At 35.9% G+C, this 16,338-nt stretch overlaps 2 protein-coding genes across 2 annotated transcripts in view; both read left to right on the top strand.

Annotated features, from left to right (window-relative positions):
- Positions 1-1,112: 1,112 nt before the first annotated feature.
- LOC123318926 (histone H2A) lies at positions 1,113-1,565 on the top strand. The gene has a single exon (XM_044905714.1). It carries the CDS (start codon positions 1,145-1,147, stop codon positions 1,517-1,519), a length of 375 nt encoding a protein of 124 aa, XP_044761649.1. The 5' UTR covers positions 1,113-1,144; the 3' UTR covers positions 1,520-1,565.
- Positions 1,566-2,181: 616 nt separating this feature from the next.
- Positions 2,182-16,338, top strand: part of LOC123322878 (histone H4-like) — a 33,891-nt gene continuing 19,734 nt past the window's right edge. The window contains exon 1 of the mRNA XM_044910941.1: positions 2,182-2,193. Coding sequence (XP_044766876.1) covers positions 2,182-2,193 — 12 coding nt within the window. The remainder of the gene's footprint in view (positions 2,194-16,338) is intronic.

The raw sequence follows: 16,338 nt of genomic DNA, 5'->3' as shown, positions 1-16,338 counted from the left end.
GGCGTCTTTCTTTCAAAAATATCTTGCAAACTGCGAAAAAACCACGAAAGCAATTCTATCCTTGTTTCTTTCGATGTTTCACGATATGACTATCCTCGCTTGAATTGGAGCGGCGCGAGAGTCGTCCCTTCACGTTCAGTTTTTAATGGCTCCTGGAGTCCATTCGCTCCAGGAATTTAGACCGGTTGGAACGTCTCGCGCCGAGTCAGATGCGAGACGATCCAGGAGTGAACATACCCTTCACGTTCGAATTTTGGAATGGAGCGAAGGAGCGTCGCATCGGGAGTCAAGAAAAACTGTACGTGAAGGGCCTGCTTTAGACTCGTACAAATATTTTACAGTAAATTCTTGAGGTCAAAAGAAACACTTTTTTCCTTTACCGTTTTTGCCGAATCGGCTCGGTTCAAAAGGTACAGGTCGTTGAAAAATATGAAAAAATGTTATTTCTAGTTCTCACAAACCGTTTTATCGAATGAAATGAATTTCGGAATATAGTTTTCGAGTAATTTGAAGTTCAAAAATAAAAGATATCTGTGAAATTCGAAAACTTGGGTACTTTTGACCGAATGCTACTCTTTCTGAAAGATCCACAGAGGTCACTGATTCATTTACTTATTCTGAAGGTAATTTTGCTTTTCCTGGGGTGGCACAGCTCATTATGAAAACCTAAAATGTCTATATCTTCTTATCAGGGCTGAATCGGAAAAAATGGTACAGGAAAAAAGTGTTTCTTTGGATCTAAAGAATCCACGGCTGAAATATTTTTACGATTCAAAGACTCGCCCTGTATATATAGATCAGGTGCGTCCGCATTGAACATTGGATAATGTGGTCAGCCTATGTGGCCCAAGGAGCAAGTACTGATCCTTGGGGTACTCCAGCATCTACATCTCTTGTAAAATGAAGATTTCAGCGGTCGATTCGATTAAGTATCATAAAATTTCTAGGGTAAGAGTATGAATGGATGCTACTCGACAATATAGAGGAACACGCCCCTTCTAGAGCGTCTATCTGATGGCGCCCGCTAATTGGCGGAATGAAAATAGCATGAATATTATGCACGAATGTATTCCTATGTGACTACCAAAATCGTCACGGAGATTAATCGAGCGACGTCTAGTATCTGTTGATTAATACATTGATCATGTCGGGTCGTGGTAAAGGTGGTAAAGTTAAGGGCAAGGCGAAGTCTCGTTCAAATAGAGCGGGATTGCAGTTTCCCGTTGGACGTATCCATCGTTTGTTGCGAAAGGGAAATTACGCCGAACGAGTAGGAGCGGGAGCACCCGTTTATCTGGCAGCCGTGATGGAATATCTCGCTGCTGAAGTATTGGAATTGGCCGGTAACGCCGCTAGAGACAACAAGAAGACTAGGATCATTCCACGCCATCTTCAGTTGGCCATTAGAAACGACGAAGAATTGAACAAGTTACTCTCTGGAGTAACTATCGCCCAGGGTGGAGTTTTACCAAATATCCAAGCGGTACTTTTGCCGAAAAAAACCGAAAAGAAATCGTAAATAATTCGCAGCACGATCTATCGAAAGGCCCTTTTCAGGGCCACAACTTACTATCGCTAAAGAAGTTCGCTATGATATTTGAACGACGATGAGGTAACTCGATCTCAGTCCCCTCCGGTAGATTCAAATTCCTACTTTCAGTAGGTACAAATGCATTCTACACAGTAGGTTATCAATTGCCCAAAACTTTCGGTTCACCTCGAAGACTATGTGGGATTATGAGATTTGGTTCGAATTATTACATTACATTAATACATACAATATTTGAGTAATTGATCTGATACTTTGTCGGATCGACCATTCAAAAGTACATTCGAAATGATAGTGTCGAACAGAAATTCAACAAACGCATTCCAATTCGAAAACTATGTCCGATTTCAAGATTTGGTTCGAATGGATCCATCAGTTTCTGGGAAATTGGTTTCATACTTTGTCTAAGCGACAAATATCAAGAGATACACTAGACTCTGAAGATTTTCAAGAATTCGTCAGATGAAGGATTCTGATATAGATTCCGGAAAAAGCGAAATTTTACCAAAAAGTTCAATTTTTCGTTCATTGTCAGTAGGTCAACAAAATCTTCCATCTGATTGGCTCCTGATACATTAGTGCAAAAAATTTAGCCAGGAGCAAATCGATTATTTCAATTTTTTTAATTGATTATGGTTCAGACTGTGAGTGAAAACCCAAAAAAAATTCAGAAATGTTTTTAGAAATTGGTTTGATACTTTGTCGAATCGACCACTGAAGTCTCCACTTCTATCGAAACTTTCGAACTGGAATTCAACAGAAGCATCCCAATTAGAAAACTATGAAATTTTAAGGTTTGGTTTCTGAGAAATTGATATAATACTTTGTCGAATCGACCACTGAAAACTAAATTTCTATCGGAAGTATCGAAGTATGAGGCTTACTGTTGCCCTTTTATTTTTACGGGTTTGATTATAAATATCAACAGGTAATGAATATACATTAAATGTCTCAATTTTTGCTCAGTAAAAATCGTGACAAAATTAAAACTGAAAAATACATTTCTATTATCCTGAACTCCTATCGGACATCGATAAATTCTTCAACTGTGAGTTTTTCCAGGAGAGACTTCGAATACAAAATCCGGAACAAAAGTACCTGCTCCTTTATAATAAATGATACGAATAGACAATGAAGGCGCTGTACATACGCCAAATAATTTAGTAATCCAGAACAGGTCGCGTTTGGAAATGAATAACTTAACCAAAAAAATGAGGATTATCTGCACTATATTAATTGTACTAAATATTAGCTACCTGGCTTAATTCAGAACTTTAGGATTTGTAGATCTTCTATAGGGGTTATCACCGAACATGAATGAGCGAGTCCAAGCAAACTTTGGAATCGTCCGGCAAACACTTTTTCTCAGAATATGACTACCTCGGCGGGTTTTTTTTTTGGTGTAGCAGGGGGAAAATCTGCAAAACAGACGAACACACCCTCTCCTGAGGGGGAACAGTGTGGGGATTCTCACTCTCTGAGCTCGAGACCCACTAAAAACCCTTAACTGCTTCTTCATAGGTTCCGGGCATTTTGCCTATTAACCAGTTGACTCTTATGGTTTCTGGACTCTCACACGATCATAGTCGTGTTGATATTTGTATGCTGCCTATAGCTTTTATAGGTTAAGCTCTTCTTTGGTTACTTAAAATCCTTAATTGATCTCTCGGTCTTCGGTGGTAGGTTTTTGACCTTCTAGCTTCTTCTGTTGGATCATAGTCGACTAATCTTCGTAGTTCCTCATTTGGATGTTGTTTGGCTTTGTCGAATACCCTTTCCGCCTTTCTCTTCATAAATTCTGTAACTGGTTCCCATTCCAAGTCCTTGTAGATTTGTTTGTTCCTAACAAACCAGGGTACGTCCATCGCCATTCTAAGGAGTTTATTCTAAGTGGCCTGTATTTTCTCGATGTGGGTCTTGGCTGCGAAGCCCCATGCCGCCGATCCATATGTGAGTTGTGGTCGCGCAATTGTTTTAATCATCGTCAACTTGATGTTCTTATTCATATGACTTCTGCCTATGAGTGGATAAAGTTTACTCATTGCGGCTTTTGTTTTATCAACTGCACATTTGATGTGGTTTTTCCATGTAAGTCCTCTGTCAAGCGTCACTCCTAGGTATGTTGCTTCATTTTTCCATTCAACCTCTTCTCCATCAACTTCAAGGTTTTCTTCCAGCCTCAATCTTCTCTTTTGCAGTAATATTGCTTGAGTCTTTCTTCCATTGATTTGGATTTACCATTTGATGCACCATTTGAGTAATTCATCTATGGCTTCCTGCAGTCTCCGGTGTATGATCTCTGGGCGTCGATGTCTGAACGCTATTCCTGTGTCATCTGCGTACAAGGTGAGCATATTTCTAGCATTCTTCGGGATATCATAGACGTATATTACGTAAAGCAGAGGTCCAAGTACCGATCCTTGAGGCACTCCCGCTTCCAATTGTCTGGTTTGAGAAGTTGCTCCATCTATTTGCACATAAAAGTTTCTATTCCTCAGATAGTTCCTTATAATCTTGCATAGCTTGGTCGAATATCCTGCTTTTTTCATCTTGTAGATTAGGCCTTCGTGCCATACTCTATCATAAGCTCTCTCGATATCCATCAGAACTAATCCTGTGGCCTGTTTGGTCTGCATTCCTTCGGTGACGTATTCTATGAGCCGTAGTAATTGGAGTTCAGTCGAATGTTCTCGTCGAAATCCAAATTGTTCGGGTGGAATTATCTTCAACATTTCTGTTTCCTCATTCAGCCTTTTAGCGATAACCCTCTCGACGATTTTTCCTAGTGCTGATAGTAGGCTGGTTGGTCTATAATTTTGAGGAAATTTCCGTTCCTTTCCAGGCTTGTTGAAAACTATCATTTCTGCAGTTTTCCATCTCTTTGGGTAGTATTCGGTCCTCATCACTCCGTTTGTTATATTCGTCAAGGCTGTTATTCCTTTTCTAGGCAATTTCTTCAACATATAATTCGTTATCCTATATTCTCCCGGCGCTTTCCGAGTGATCTATTGTATTCAGTTCCCTTAATCTCTGGTGCCATCTGTTATTACGCAGTTCTGTTAAAGCATTTTTCAATATCTGGCTATGCTTATTCAGTTTCTTCTTGTCTTCTTCTCTTTTTGTTGTTCTGTAAATTTTTCTGAGTCTTCTGTTCTTTTTTATAAGTTCCTTTATATCCCTTGGCGTATCTCCATGTGAATGTTTCGGAATTGGTTTCCTTATTCTCTTGGTGCCTTCTTCATAGGCTTCTTTTATTTGATTTTCCAATTTTTCAACTGCTTCATCTAATTCATCCCGGGTGTTTATTTGGGGAATTTCCGTGATTTTTTCCTGAAGTAAATTCTTATATTTCTCCCAGTCTGTGCGATCCTTGGTTTGTGTCTCTTCTTCGTTTCTTGGGCCATGTCCCACTATGAATTCTATGGGATTGTGGTCTGAAGTTCCGTCTTCTATTGTATCAATGCTGATTTCTTCAGTGATGTCTTTCATTACGACAATGTCCAGTACATCGGGTAGTCCATTTACTCTTGGTATGTAGGTCGGTATATCAGGTCCTATCACAACTGCATTAAGTTTTTCAGCATAAATCTTCAGTCTTCTCCCGTTGGTATTTTCCACTCTACTATTCCATTCCTGCGATTTGCAGTTGAGATCACCATAATTGGTGATCTCAACTTTTTTTTAGGGTGTCTTCCTTCTAGTAGCATTTTTAGATCCTCTTCCAGCATGTCCTTATCCGGTGATTTATAAGTTGAAATAATCTTCACTTGTCCTCGATTAGTATTCACAATAATCGATATTGCTTCTACTTCTTGTCCATTGAATATTTGGTCGAAATGGTGATCCATATTCCTTCTAGCCAGTATAGCAACGCCACCTGTGCTGTTAGGTCTATCATTTCTGTAGATATCGTAATTGGGAAATGCTATCCGAACGTTGGGGTTAAGTCTTGTTTCTTGGAGAGCTATGACATCCGGTCTCTTCTCTTCAATCAGTTCTTCGAATTCTGGTCTGCGGGCTCTCAATCCTTCGACGTTCCAAGAGACGATTTATCGTCGTATCAGCCAATAAATATTCTTAATAATTTGCTGCATCTTCTTCTCAATCTCTTTCTCCAGATTCTGCATCATCGTGCTGAGGAGGGTTTTCGTGAACTTATCCAGTTCCTCAGTGATTCCAGAAATTCCTTTCCTGGTTTCGGCTTTTTTGACGGTTTTTGCCTTTTCCGTCTTTTTCTCTGGATTCTTCGTCTCTTTGACCACTTTGGTTGCAGTTTCCTGGGGTTTCTTCACTTCCGAAGAGTTTTGGGATGGCTTCGGTGTATTTTGTGTTGGCCTCGAGCTGGTCTGGTTCGATCTTGGCGATCTCTTGGTCTTTTTAGTGACCAACTTCCATTCGCTACATCCCTTGTAGCTGGCTGGATGTCCTTGCTCTCCACAGAGAACACAAGAGGCATTTCGCTCCCCGTTCTCCCTGGTAAGCGTACACTCCTTGGAGCTGTGATTACCAGAGCATTTCACGCACCTCCATGGAAAAGTGCACCTACTTTGGGCATGTCCATATCGCTGACAGCGATAACATTGTCCAGGCCCGGTCGTCCTTCTCTTAGGTTCAACAACACAGTTCATGTTGTAGAGCCTTCTCACCTCGAAGATACCCTTATTCTGGGTTTTAACCAGCAATAAGGGCATCGGCCTCTTAGTTATATTTGAGGTCATTCTTATGACCTCAGCATCGACGATCCCTTGATCCTTGAGGTCGTCAAGGATCGTCGGGATATCTGCATCCAGCGGTAGATATCTCACTACCGCGTAGATTTTCTTTTCTTCCTCCCGTTGAAGAGTATAAAACTCCCTATTTATTTTATGAAGGAAGTCCGTCATCCTTCTGTGGTCTTCCGCGGTTTGTGGAACGACCCTAATTCCGTCCTTCACAGTTGTCGCTCTGCTATATTTAATTCCGTTTCGCATTAACGCGTTGGAAATTGACGTCCATTCTGACGTACCTCTCAGGGTGACTGGGGGGATTTTTTCTTTCCTCTCCTCCACTGGAGTGGTTTTCTGTTGAGCTGAGGCTGTACCCATCGTCGTGATGGGTGGAATTTTACCTTTTTTAGGTATCTCCGTTGCTTTTTTTGCGGTCTCTTCGTCTGAAGATGCACTTTCTTTACGCGCGCGTTTTGTGGGTGGCGCGTTCTGGGTTTTTGCAACTTGAGTTGCAAAATTTTTCTTCTTTTCCGGTTCTGGAGCTACTTCCTGTTTGGAGGAATTTTTGGGGACCGCTACCGGCTTTGCAATTTCTGCAAATGTGGGGGATTTCTGTGCCGTAATGTGTTTTGCAATTTCCGCAAAACTAGGGGATTGAGGTGCTTTATTCTTATTAACTACCTCTCTCAAGAGGCGTATCTCCCCGACCAACTGAGCTACGGTTTCAGTTAATTTATTTATTTGAGCCTTCAATTGCTCATTCTCTTCTTTGAGCCTTACAAGCTCCTCTGCTTCTCTATCGATGAATTCTTCGGTGTCCGTAGCTTCCATGTAGGAGCTCTCATTGTCTGAGACCTCCGACATGGCTTTTTGTACGTATTGAACTATATGAGGTATTTCTGTGTAATAATGAATATTGGAAATACTCACTAATATGTTACTACTAAGCTATGTGGCTGAGTTATATATTTTCTATACTATAAGAAAAATAAATCGACTCACCAGTGATATCCGTGGAACCATCGATCAATGGATCTGGACGCGACACTGAATACACTGAATTTGAACGAATTTCCGCTCTATAACACATACACTTATAGAACTTACAAAAAACTTCGGAAGTTTCGTAGACGGAATCAAAAATTCCGTAGCTTCGCTAGTGTACACTTTCACTTCGACTTTCTCTTCCACTTTCTCTTCCACTTTCTCTTTTACAACACGAGAGATGACGTATCGCACTGGTATCATTCAACACATCTACCTGCTTCAACGGCTTCAAAAAAATTTCAATTGAGTCTTCTATTATCTGAATAAGAATTGAAATATATAACTTTCATGACTTAATCTTCATATTATTCACACTATGATATGCTAGTGTAGAAGTTCGAAAACCAATCTGTTTAATGGTGAAAATATTACAGAGTGCTGGAATAGCAAAATACCTGAATATGTCTGTTTTCTAAATTGGTTGTTGAGTACTTTGATTTATATTTCATTACTTCATAAATCAATTTAAACGACTGCATATCTTGATAGAAGCTTTTCTTACGAAAAAGGGATTCAATTGAGTCTTAGAGTCTTGCTTAGATTATGATTCGAAATAATTTTAATCATTTCAATACCCTGAAGAATAATGAAGTTGAAGTTGAATGAAAAAAAAAACATTTGAATGATAAAGGTACTTTTCGAATGAACTTAAATCACATCTGATAAAATTGTGATGATGATTATAAGTACTCAATTTATGAAAAAGGTGGAATGACTCATTTCGTATCCAAATATAAATTAGAGATATGATGATTATAAATTACAATATCATATTCACATTAATGATTCTCTCTAATATTCTATTGAATTTGAATTTTATTAAACTTTGAATAATTGCTAGTCAAGAGCTGATTAAAAAAAAAATTAGTTATCTACCTTTCTGAAGAATGAGATAAAAAAAAAATCTGATAGTGAACTGAAATCCAAAATATAATGCAATAACAAACTGGTATGAACTCGAGTATGAACTCTATTGAATTGAAACCAGTAGGTGGTTCAAAAGAAAATTTACAGCAGTCATGGAAAGTCATATAGTTGATGCAATAAGACGCAGGTACGGACTTTATTGAGTTGATAGCATGGCTTCATGTAGAAATCTGATAGTGATTGAAAATCAGATATTCGGTGAAGTGAGAAACTGGTGTATTTGATTTTGTATCAAAACCAGTAGGTAAACCTGATAACGATAAATCAGGTTACTCGAAGGTAATTGAGAATGAAACTGGTGAGTTTGATTTCGTATCAAAACCAGTAGGTAAATCTGATAACGTTAAATCAGATAACTCAAAGATAATTTAGAATGAAACTGGTGAGTTTGATTTCGTATCAAAACCAGTAGGTAAATCTGATAACGATAAATCAGGTAACTCAAAGACAATTGAGAATGAAACTAGTGAGTTTGATTTTGTATCAAATCCAGTAAGTAAATCTGATAACGATAAATCAGGTAACTCAAAGGTAACTGATAATGAAACTGGTGAATCTGATTTTGTATCAAAACCAGTAGGTAAATCTGATAATGGTAAATCAGGTGAATGAATCGATAATAATGGTGAAAGAAACTGGTGAACCAAAACCAGTAGGTAAATCTGATATCAACACTTTGTCGAAAGCGAAAGCACGTGAAAATTTATGAAATGAAATTGGTACAGTTAGTATATGAGAACAAAGTGATTGTTATGAATTGGCAATTTAAGGTACAGGTTAATATGAATCTCACAAGAGTGAATTGGGTTGAATTTACCCAAAATAAGGACAAAGTGAAAGAATGTCCAGAGTATCGATCATGAAAATTATTAAGTTATATGTGCTTAATATAATATAGCATTCCTAAATATTTCTAGTAAATGAATGAAATGCTGAAGGATATGAAGCAATAACGTTATTGTTGATGAATAAATCATGGTCTTTATTGAAGAGAATGAAAATATTGTTAATTGCAAATCGATAAAAAGAATTAAAAATGATGCAATTTTTGGAAATCCATTGAAATAGAAACGCGTTTTGTTTTCCGGGGCTTCAAGCAGCTATAGTTGATTAGATAATGCTCAAACTTTTGAATCGGTCGTCAGAATTTCAAGCTTCAGATACATAGTAACTCTTGCAATCGATTTAATTCATTGATACATCATATAATATATAGATGTCTAAACTTTCCCTTCAAATAGCTGATTAGTTAAATAGTTTTCTTAGAGCAAGAAATTATTAGGAAGGTCCCGTGAGGAAACGATTGTCAATTTCGTCAATTGAGTAAAGCCCTATACGTAGGAGTTCAAACAAACAAAAATTCGAAAAGGATCTAAAATGATTTCGGTTTTCGAAATTCATACTCATCGATGCATATCTTATAGGTAGATTATGAAGCACTGTGTAAAAAAATCTCATAGTATAATTAAAATGGATCTATATATTTTAAGTAGATTTTTTAATAAAAGAAGAACAAAAGAACTTTGGATGTTCTCACGGAGTTATCAATTAATTTAAGATTATAAAATATGTTCGAATTATTTGAATTCTAATTTTTCGAAAATAATAAGTACAATTTATTAAAAAAAAAAAATGCAAACTTTAATCGCTGCCTCATCCACAGAAAAAGGTTATATACAATATGGTTCTATAAAAAGCCGTCATAATACGTAAGTTAAGACTATAAAAAAAAGGTTTTAATTTGACTATTATGATGTCTATCATTATTATTATGAAGATAGAAATAATGGTTGTTTTAGCTTGTATTAGTTTTGGGAATAGTAGGTACTGCAAACCATAGGAGATCAGAACATATTGACATCGAATATCTTTTATCCCGAAATAAAAATTAGGATATATTATAAAACTCAAATAAAATTGCAGAGGTTATCAGCTCTGCCCCAGGAAACCACCTTTCGTTTATTAAACATATATAAGTCAACTTATTCCGACGTATAAATACGGTTTCATTAGACCAAAATAAGAAGGACAAATGTCCGCGTGGTAGACGTATAAAATCAATCTTGGATATACGTCTCCTATTCGTATTTTATATACGTCTGATACTCGTATTTCATATACGTCTTTTAGACTACTTAAGTAATTCAGAAATTACGTCGAAAACCAGTCGTCTATAAACGTTCACAACTCATATATTATAGACTATATTTCAACGACTTCAATGTACCAAAAATAGACGTTTAATAATCGTATTTCATACTACAATTAAGTATCAGTAATAGACGTCTCTGAACAACGTTAGACCTACTGTTCATGTATACAATATCCGACGATACGATGATCCGAAATTGCATTAATATGTGTCGATCGATGATTTCGAATATAATAAATTAAACGAACAATAAATGCACTTTCTGATCATCGTTCATACTGTCGAATATCGTATGAATGAACCTTAGGCTTATTTGTTGTTAGATATTACTGTTCTGAATATAGTCAATCTTCAACATTTATTATAACAGTCTTACCCTTTTCCACACTTATCCTTTTCATAGTTTCGAATAAGACATAACGTAGTGTCAATCGGATTTTAGGAAAACTAAATTTTAAACTATTTAGGTCTCAAACCAATTTATTCAGAAAATAATAAAATAGTAGTTTTCAAAATTTAGGTATATACATTGAGCACACCTCTTTAAATAAATATAATGGTCTATTCCTATATTTTTAGATTGCTTCAATCAGATGTACCCACATCAGCACTACGGCCTCTGTAAAATGTTATTTCAGTTAGTTTTAGGAGAAAAAAACATGTCGAATAAAACATACCAAATAATTTTGTGCGATTTCCGATGCCTTTTGTTTCGCAATCAGGACTGGATTCCACCCCAGGATTAACAAGAATTCTTCCTTCTAACATTGAATTACGACCACCTTTATATAATTTTTCAACAATTTCTCCTTTTTTACTCAGCTTTAAATGAATAATCATGCCATATTTATGCTTACTCGAAAACAGGAAAACGTTTAACAATCGTTTTCTTGTTATGATTTGTCAAATTATCCAGGTTCACTAATTATAGGCTTCGATTGTTCATTTTATAGAGTACTAATGCAAATATTTATTTGTTCACTATTTGGAGTAGTTCATTATAAGCATTGTTCACTATTTCGAGAGTCTACTGTATATTTTTCTTGAGAGATTTGACCTGTACATGTCATCATGAATCAAACGTCACATAACGATAGAGTAGATCAAATACTATCGAATGACACCAACATTAGTTCAGCGAAAATGTACCGTTTCTGAAAAAAACCTAACCTAAAGTTGCCGATTTTCGAACTATTTTTTTCAATCACAAGGCCAATTTGTGATTAAGGATAGCGTTTTTCTTTCATATTATCACCTCTATAGAGGGGGTTCATTCTGAGTAATATAAATTATATAGAAGAAACAATTGTTTTAATTTACATCTATTTAGGTTATCCAGTAACTACAAAAAATAATTTCAATTAGGGGAGATAAAAAAATAATCTTCGTTCAATATAATTTAAAATCGATATCCACTGTTCCCCCTCAGGAGAGGGTGTGTTCGTCTGTTTGCAGATTTTCCCCCTGCTACACCAAAAAAAAAAAAAAAAAAGGATCTCCTGGCTATACTAATCAACCAATAAAGGTAGATCTCCTGGTCATACTAGTTTCCTATTAATGCATTATTGTCATGGGTAGTCGAACATAGAAGTATTCAGCAGCTTCCCAAATTATTTTTTTATTTGTATGTCGCATTGATTTCTGTAGTACCTAGCGGGTGAATTGAGAAGATATGAATTGTGGAGATTGCAGAAAAATTATGATGGTTAGAGAGTAATCAATATATCTATGTACTACAACTCCAGCCTCCACCAGCTCCTCACATTCTTTAACAGATATTGTAGGGAACGATATCAATGTGATTTAATCAAAATGTCACAACTCGAATATGCCCTCTATGAACTTCTCGAATTGTTCGATCGGCCGCATAAATATCAACATTCCGATATGAACATAGAAAATTTATAAGGTTTCAAATTTGACTATATAGGTATCATAGAAATCATAATATAAAACGTGCGTTCAAAAAAATCCGTCGTCAAGTAGGCTATGAAATTTAGAAGGTTGATGTTCGGTGGCTGAACGTATGTCCTTCCTTGAATTACTTCATCTTCCCAAAATGTAAACAATGTTGACCTTAACCTATACATCGTAATTTTGTACGAAAAGTGGAAAGGCACTTTTTAGAAAAGGTTTCTTGTAAATTTCACCCAACGTGCGAAAAGCATTTCTTTCATTGAGTAAGATGACAAGAATCCAAGCAATCTGAGGCGGTTAAAAAAATTCTTCGTAAAATTTTAAGCGTCCACTATTTTCATATGTATGTAAGAGACATGAATTTTGAATTGATAGGGTTATTATGTTTTTTATGTAAAAAGGTTCTAGCTACTTCAGTCATATGAATAAATCACAGTAAGAATCTCAATATGTTTATTAATTCTCTATAAATATTGAATTCATTTGGCCATTTCTGATTCTGATAATCTAGCGGGTACTTTTTTTTCGCGTACTCTGCATACTGAAATCGTTATTAGGTCTCGGAAATGAATGAATTCTTTCAAACTCGGGGTGTTTATTCATTAGAAGATGATGAATACTATTTCAAAGATTTCTTATTTCTAGAATGTTGAGTTGTGAGTTCCAGCCGTAAAATGGATATTCGAAATATAATCGAAAATAGGTCTAAAAAATGAATGAAGGGTTTGAAATTCAGTGTACGTTATTAAAAATCATTATTGAACGATATTCCGAGAGCTTTTTGATTTGCAGCTCTTGGAAGGGTGAATTTCACTCCCTCTTCTCAGAGTCCACAAAATGATTCGAAAATAGGTCTAAAAAATGAATTAAGGGCTTGAAATTCGGTTTACATATTTATAAAGCACTATTAAACGACATTCCGAGAGATTTTCCATTTGCAAGACTTGGAAGGGTTGATTTTACCCCCTCCTCTGGGAGTCCACAGAGTGAATCGAAAATAGGTCTAAAAAATGAATAAAGGGTTTGAAATTCCGTTTATGTATTGAAGAACCCTCAAGGAACGATATTCCAAGAGCTTTTTTTAGTTGCAGAACTTGGAAGGGTGAATTTAACTCCTATTTCTCATAATAAAAAAACATCGAAAATCGAGTCGAAAATAGGTCTCAAAAATGAATAAAGGGTTTGAAATTCGGTGTATGTATTAATGAACTCTCAAGGAACGACATTCCAAGAGCTTTTTCATTTGCAGAACTTGAAAGGGTGAATTTAACCCCTATTACTCATAATAAAAGAAACATCGAAAATAGGTCTCGAAAATGAATAAAGGGTTTGAAATTCGGTGTATGTATTTATAAACCTTCATGGAACGATATTCCGAGAGCTTTTTTATTTGCAAGACTTGGAAGGGTGAATTTCAACCCCCATTCTCAGAGTCCACAAAATAAATTGAAAATAGGTCTACAAAATGAATAAAGGGTTTGAAACTCGGTGTATGTATTTATAAACCCTCAAGGAGCGATATTCAAGGGGCTTTTTCATTTGCAGGACTTGAAAAGGTGAATTTCACCCCTTTCTCTGGGAGTCCACAGAATAAATCGAAAATAGGTCTGAAAAAATGAATGAAGGGTTTGAAATTCGGTGTATGTATTCATAAACCCTCAAGAAACGATATTTCGAGAGCTTTTTCATTTGCAGGACTTGGAAGGGTGAATTTCACTCCCTCTTCTCAGAGTCCACAAAATATTTCGAAAATAGGTTTAAAAAATGATTAAGGGTTTGAAATTCGGTGTATGTATTAATGAACCTTCAAGGAACGATATTCCAAGAGCTTTTTCATTTGCAGGACTTGAAAGGGTGAATTTCTCCCCCTCTCCTCAGAGTCCACATAATAATTCGAAAATAGGTCTGAAAATTGAATAAAGGGTTTGAAATTCGATGTATGTATTCATAAACCCTCAAGGAACGATATTCCAAGAGCTTTTTTATTTGCAGGATATGGAAGGGTGAATTATTACATTATATTTTTCTATCTACACGTAAATTTGCCACTTCCCTCAAGAATAAAAACTTCGACTCACCTCATTACTATCAAATATATGCCTCACACACTGGAACTAGAACTAGACACTATGTTTCAAAAGTAGTTCAACAAGCTAAAGCCAAAATATTCACAAATTTACAAAATATGTCGAGTCCACTTCAAAATCCACTGATTACAGATTAATGAGTTTCTCTTAGATATTCTGTTCTGATTTTATATTTCACTGTGTGTCACTCAAATGCAACTCAAAAAATGAATGTTTCGGTCTTCGGGACGAAATTTCCAGAGTAAAAAAAGGAATAATTATGAGAGGGCGGAACATCTGGGTTTGTCACACTCAGTACCTAAGTACCTACTCTCAATGAGACCCGAGACCGACATGGCAGCAATACAAGGGTATATCTTTGCATATACCTTCCTGTTATTTCCAACATCCCTTATTTAAAGTACAATGGACTTCCCCATAAAATGTTGAGAAATGAATAATTATGGATACACGAAAATGACACATCCAGTTGTCGTACAGAAAAGTTGTTAAATTTAAAATGCTTATTTCCAAAATTTTCAATTTAGGGAATAAATATTTTAATTTTGGGGATTTTGTTATGGTTTGAGTTTTCCCGAAGGAATATTGTTTAGTTTAGTTTGTTCAATGAGTATTAGAACCTAGAAGAAATTTTTGTTAATTCATAAGAAATTCATTCATCATAGATGCTGTGTTAGGATGGCATGGAAACATAAAAAGATATAGAAAGTTGTCAGTCGGGAATTTTAGAAAAGTCAGTTGAGAATTAAATGTTTTCGATAAGTTGCGATTCCGTTGATTTGAATAACAAGTTTATGTACAAAATAAATAAAGGTGTAATAAACGGAAGAATTTATTTTATAAATTAATTTGTTATAACAATCATCGAAATCGTAACTTATGAAACAGAAAACAATTCATTCAATTAAATAAGTGACTTTTCTCAAAACTATTTCGACTGACTTTTCTAAAATTCCCGACTGACAACGTTCCATATCTTTTTTTTTCCATGCCATCCTAACGCAGCATCTATGATGAATGAATTTCTTATGAATTAACAAAAATTTCTTCTAGGTTCCAATACTCATTGAACAAACTAAACGAAACAATATTATTTTGGGAAAACTCATACCAAAACAGTATATATTTATATCCAGATCCGAACATCCAAAAGATTCCTGGATAATTCACGTTGATCCAAAAATGTACGTTGAATGGACGTACACTAACGTACAATTTCTGATAGTACAATTAAGATCCAGATTTGTATATCCACAGGATGTCCAATAAGGGACGTATATGGATGTTTGTACAACATCCCTTATTTAAAGAACAATGGACATCCATAAAACGTCCATTCATGAACGTACAGTAAATGTCCAGAAATGTACATCCATTGGACTTCCATATAAGGTCCGTGGACGTTTGTACTTCATTTGGATATAAAATGGACGTCCATTGGACGTCATGTGCTGTATGGGTTTCACCCCTATTACTCATAATAAAAAAAACATCGAAAATGGGAAATTACGTGTATGTATTTATAAACCTTCAAAGAACGATATTCCTAGTCCACAGAATAAATCGAAAATATTTTGTGGACTCTGAGAAGGGGGGGTGAAATTCACCTTTCCAAGTCCTGCAAATGAAAAAGCTATTGGAATATCGTTTCTTGAGGGTTTATAAATACATATTCTACCGAATTCCAAAGCCTTTATTCATTTTTTAGACCTATTTTCGATTTATTATGCGGACTCTGAGAATAGGGGGTGAAATTCACCCTTCCAAGTCCTGCAAATAAAAAAAACCTCTTGGAATATCGTTATATAGTGCCTTATAAATATGCAAACCGAATTTCAAACCCTTGATCCATTTTTTAGACCGATTTTCGAAATATTTTGTGGACTCTGAGATGAGGGGTTGAAAGTCACCCTTCCAAGTCTTGCAAATCAAAAAGCTGTCGGAATATCGTTC

The sequence above is a fragment of the Coccinella septempunctata genome, chromosome 1 (genome assembly GCF_907165205.1).
Source record: "Coccinella septempunctata chromosome 1, icCocSept1.1, whole genome shotgun sequence".
In the NCBI taxonomy this organism is placed as follows: domain Eukaryota; kingdom Metazoa; phylum Arthropoda; class Insecta; order Coleoptera; family Coccinellidae; genus Coccinella; species Coccinella septempunctata.
Note: the sequence above shows the minus strand (reverse complement) of the source record. Positions and strands in the feature narration are given on the sequence as shown.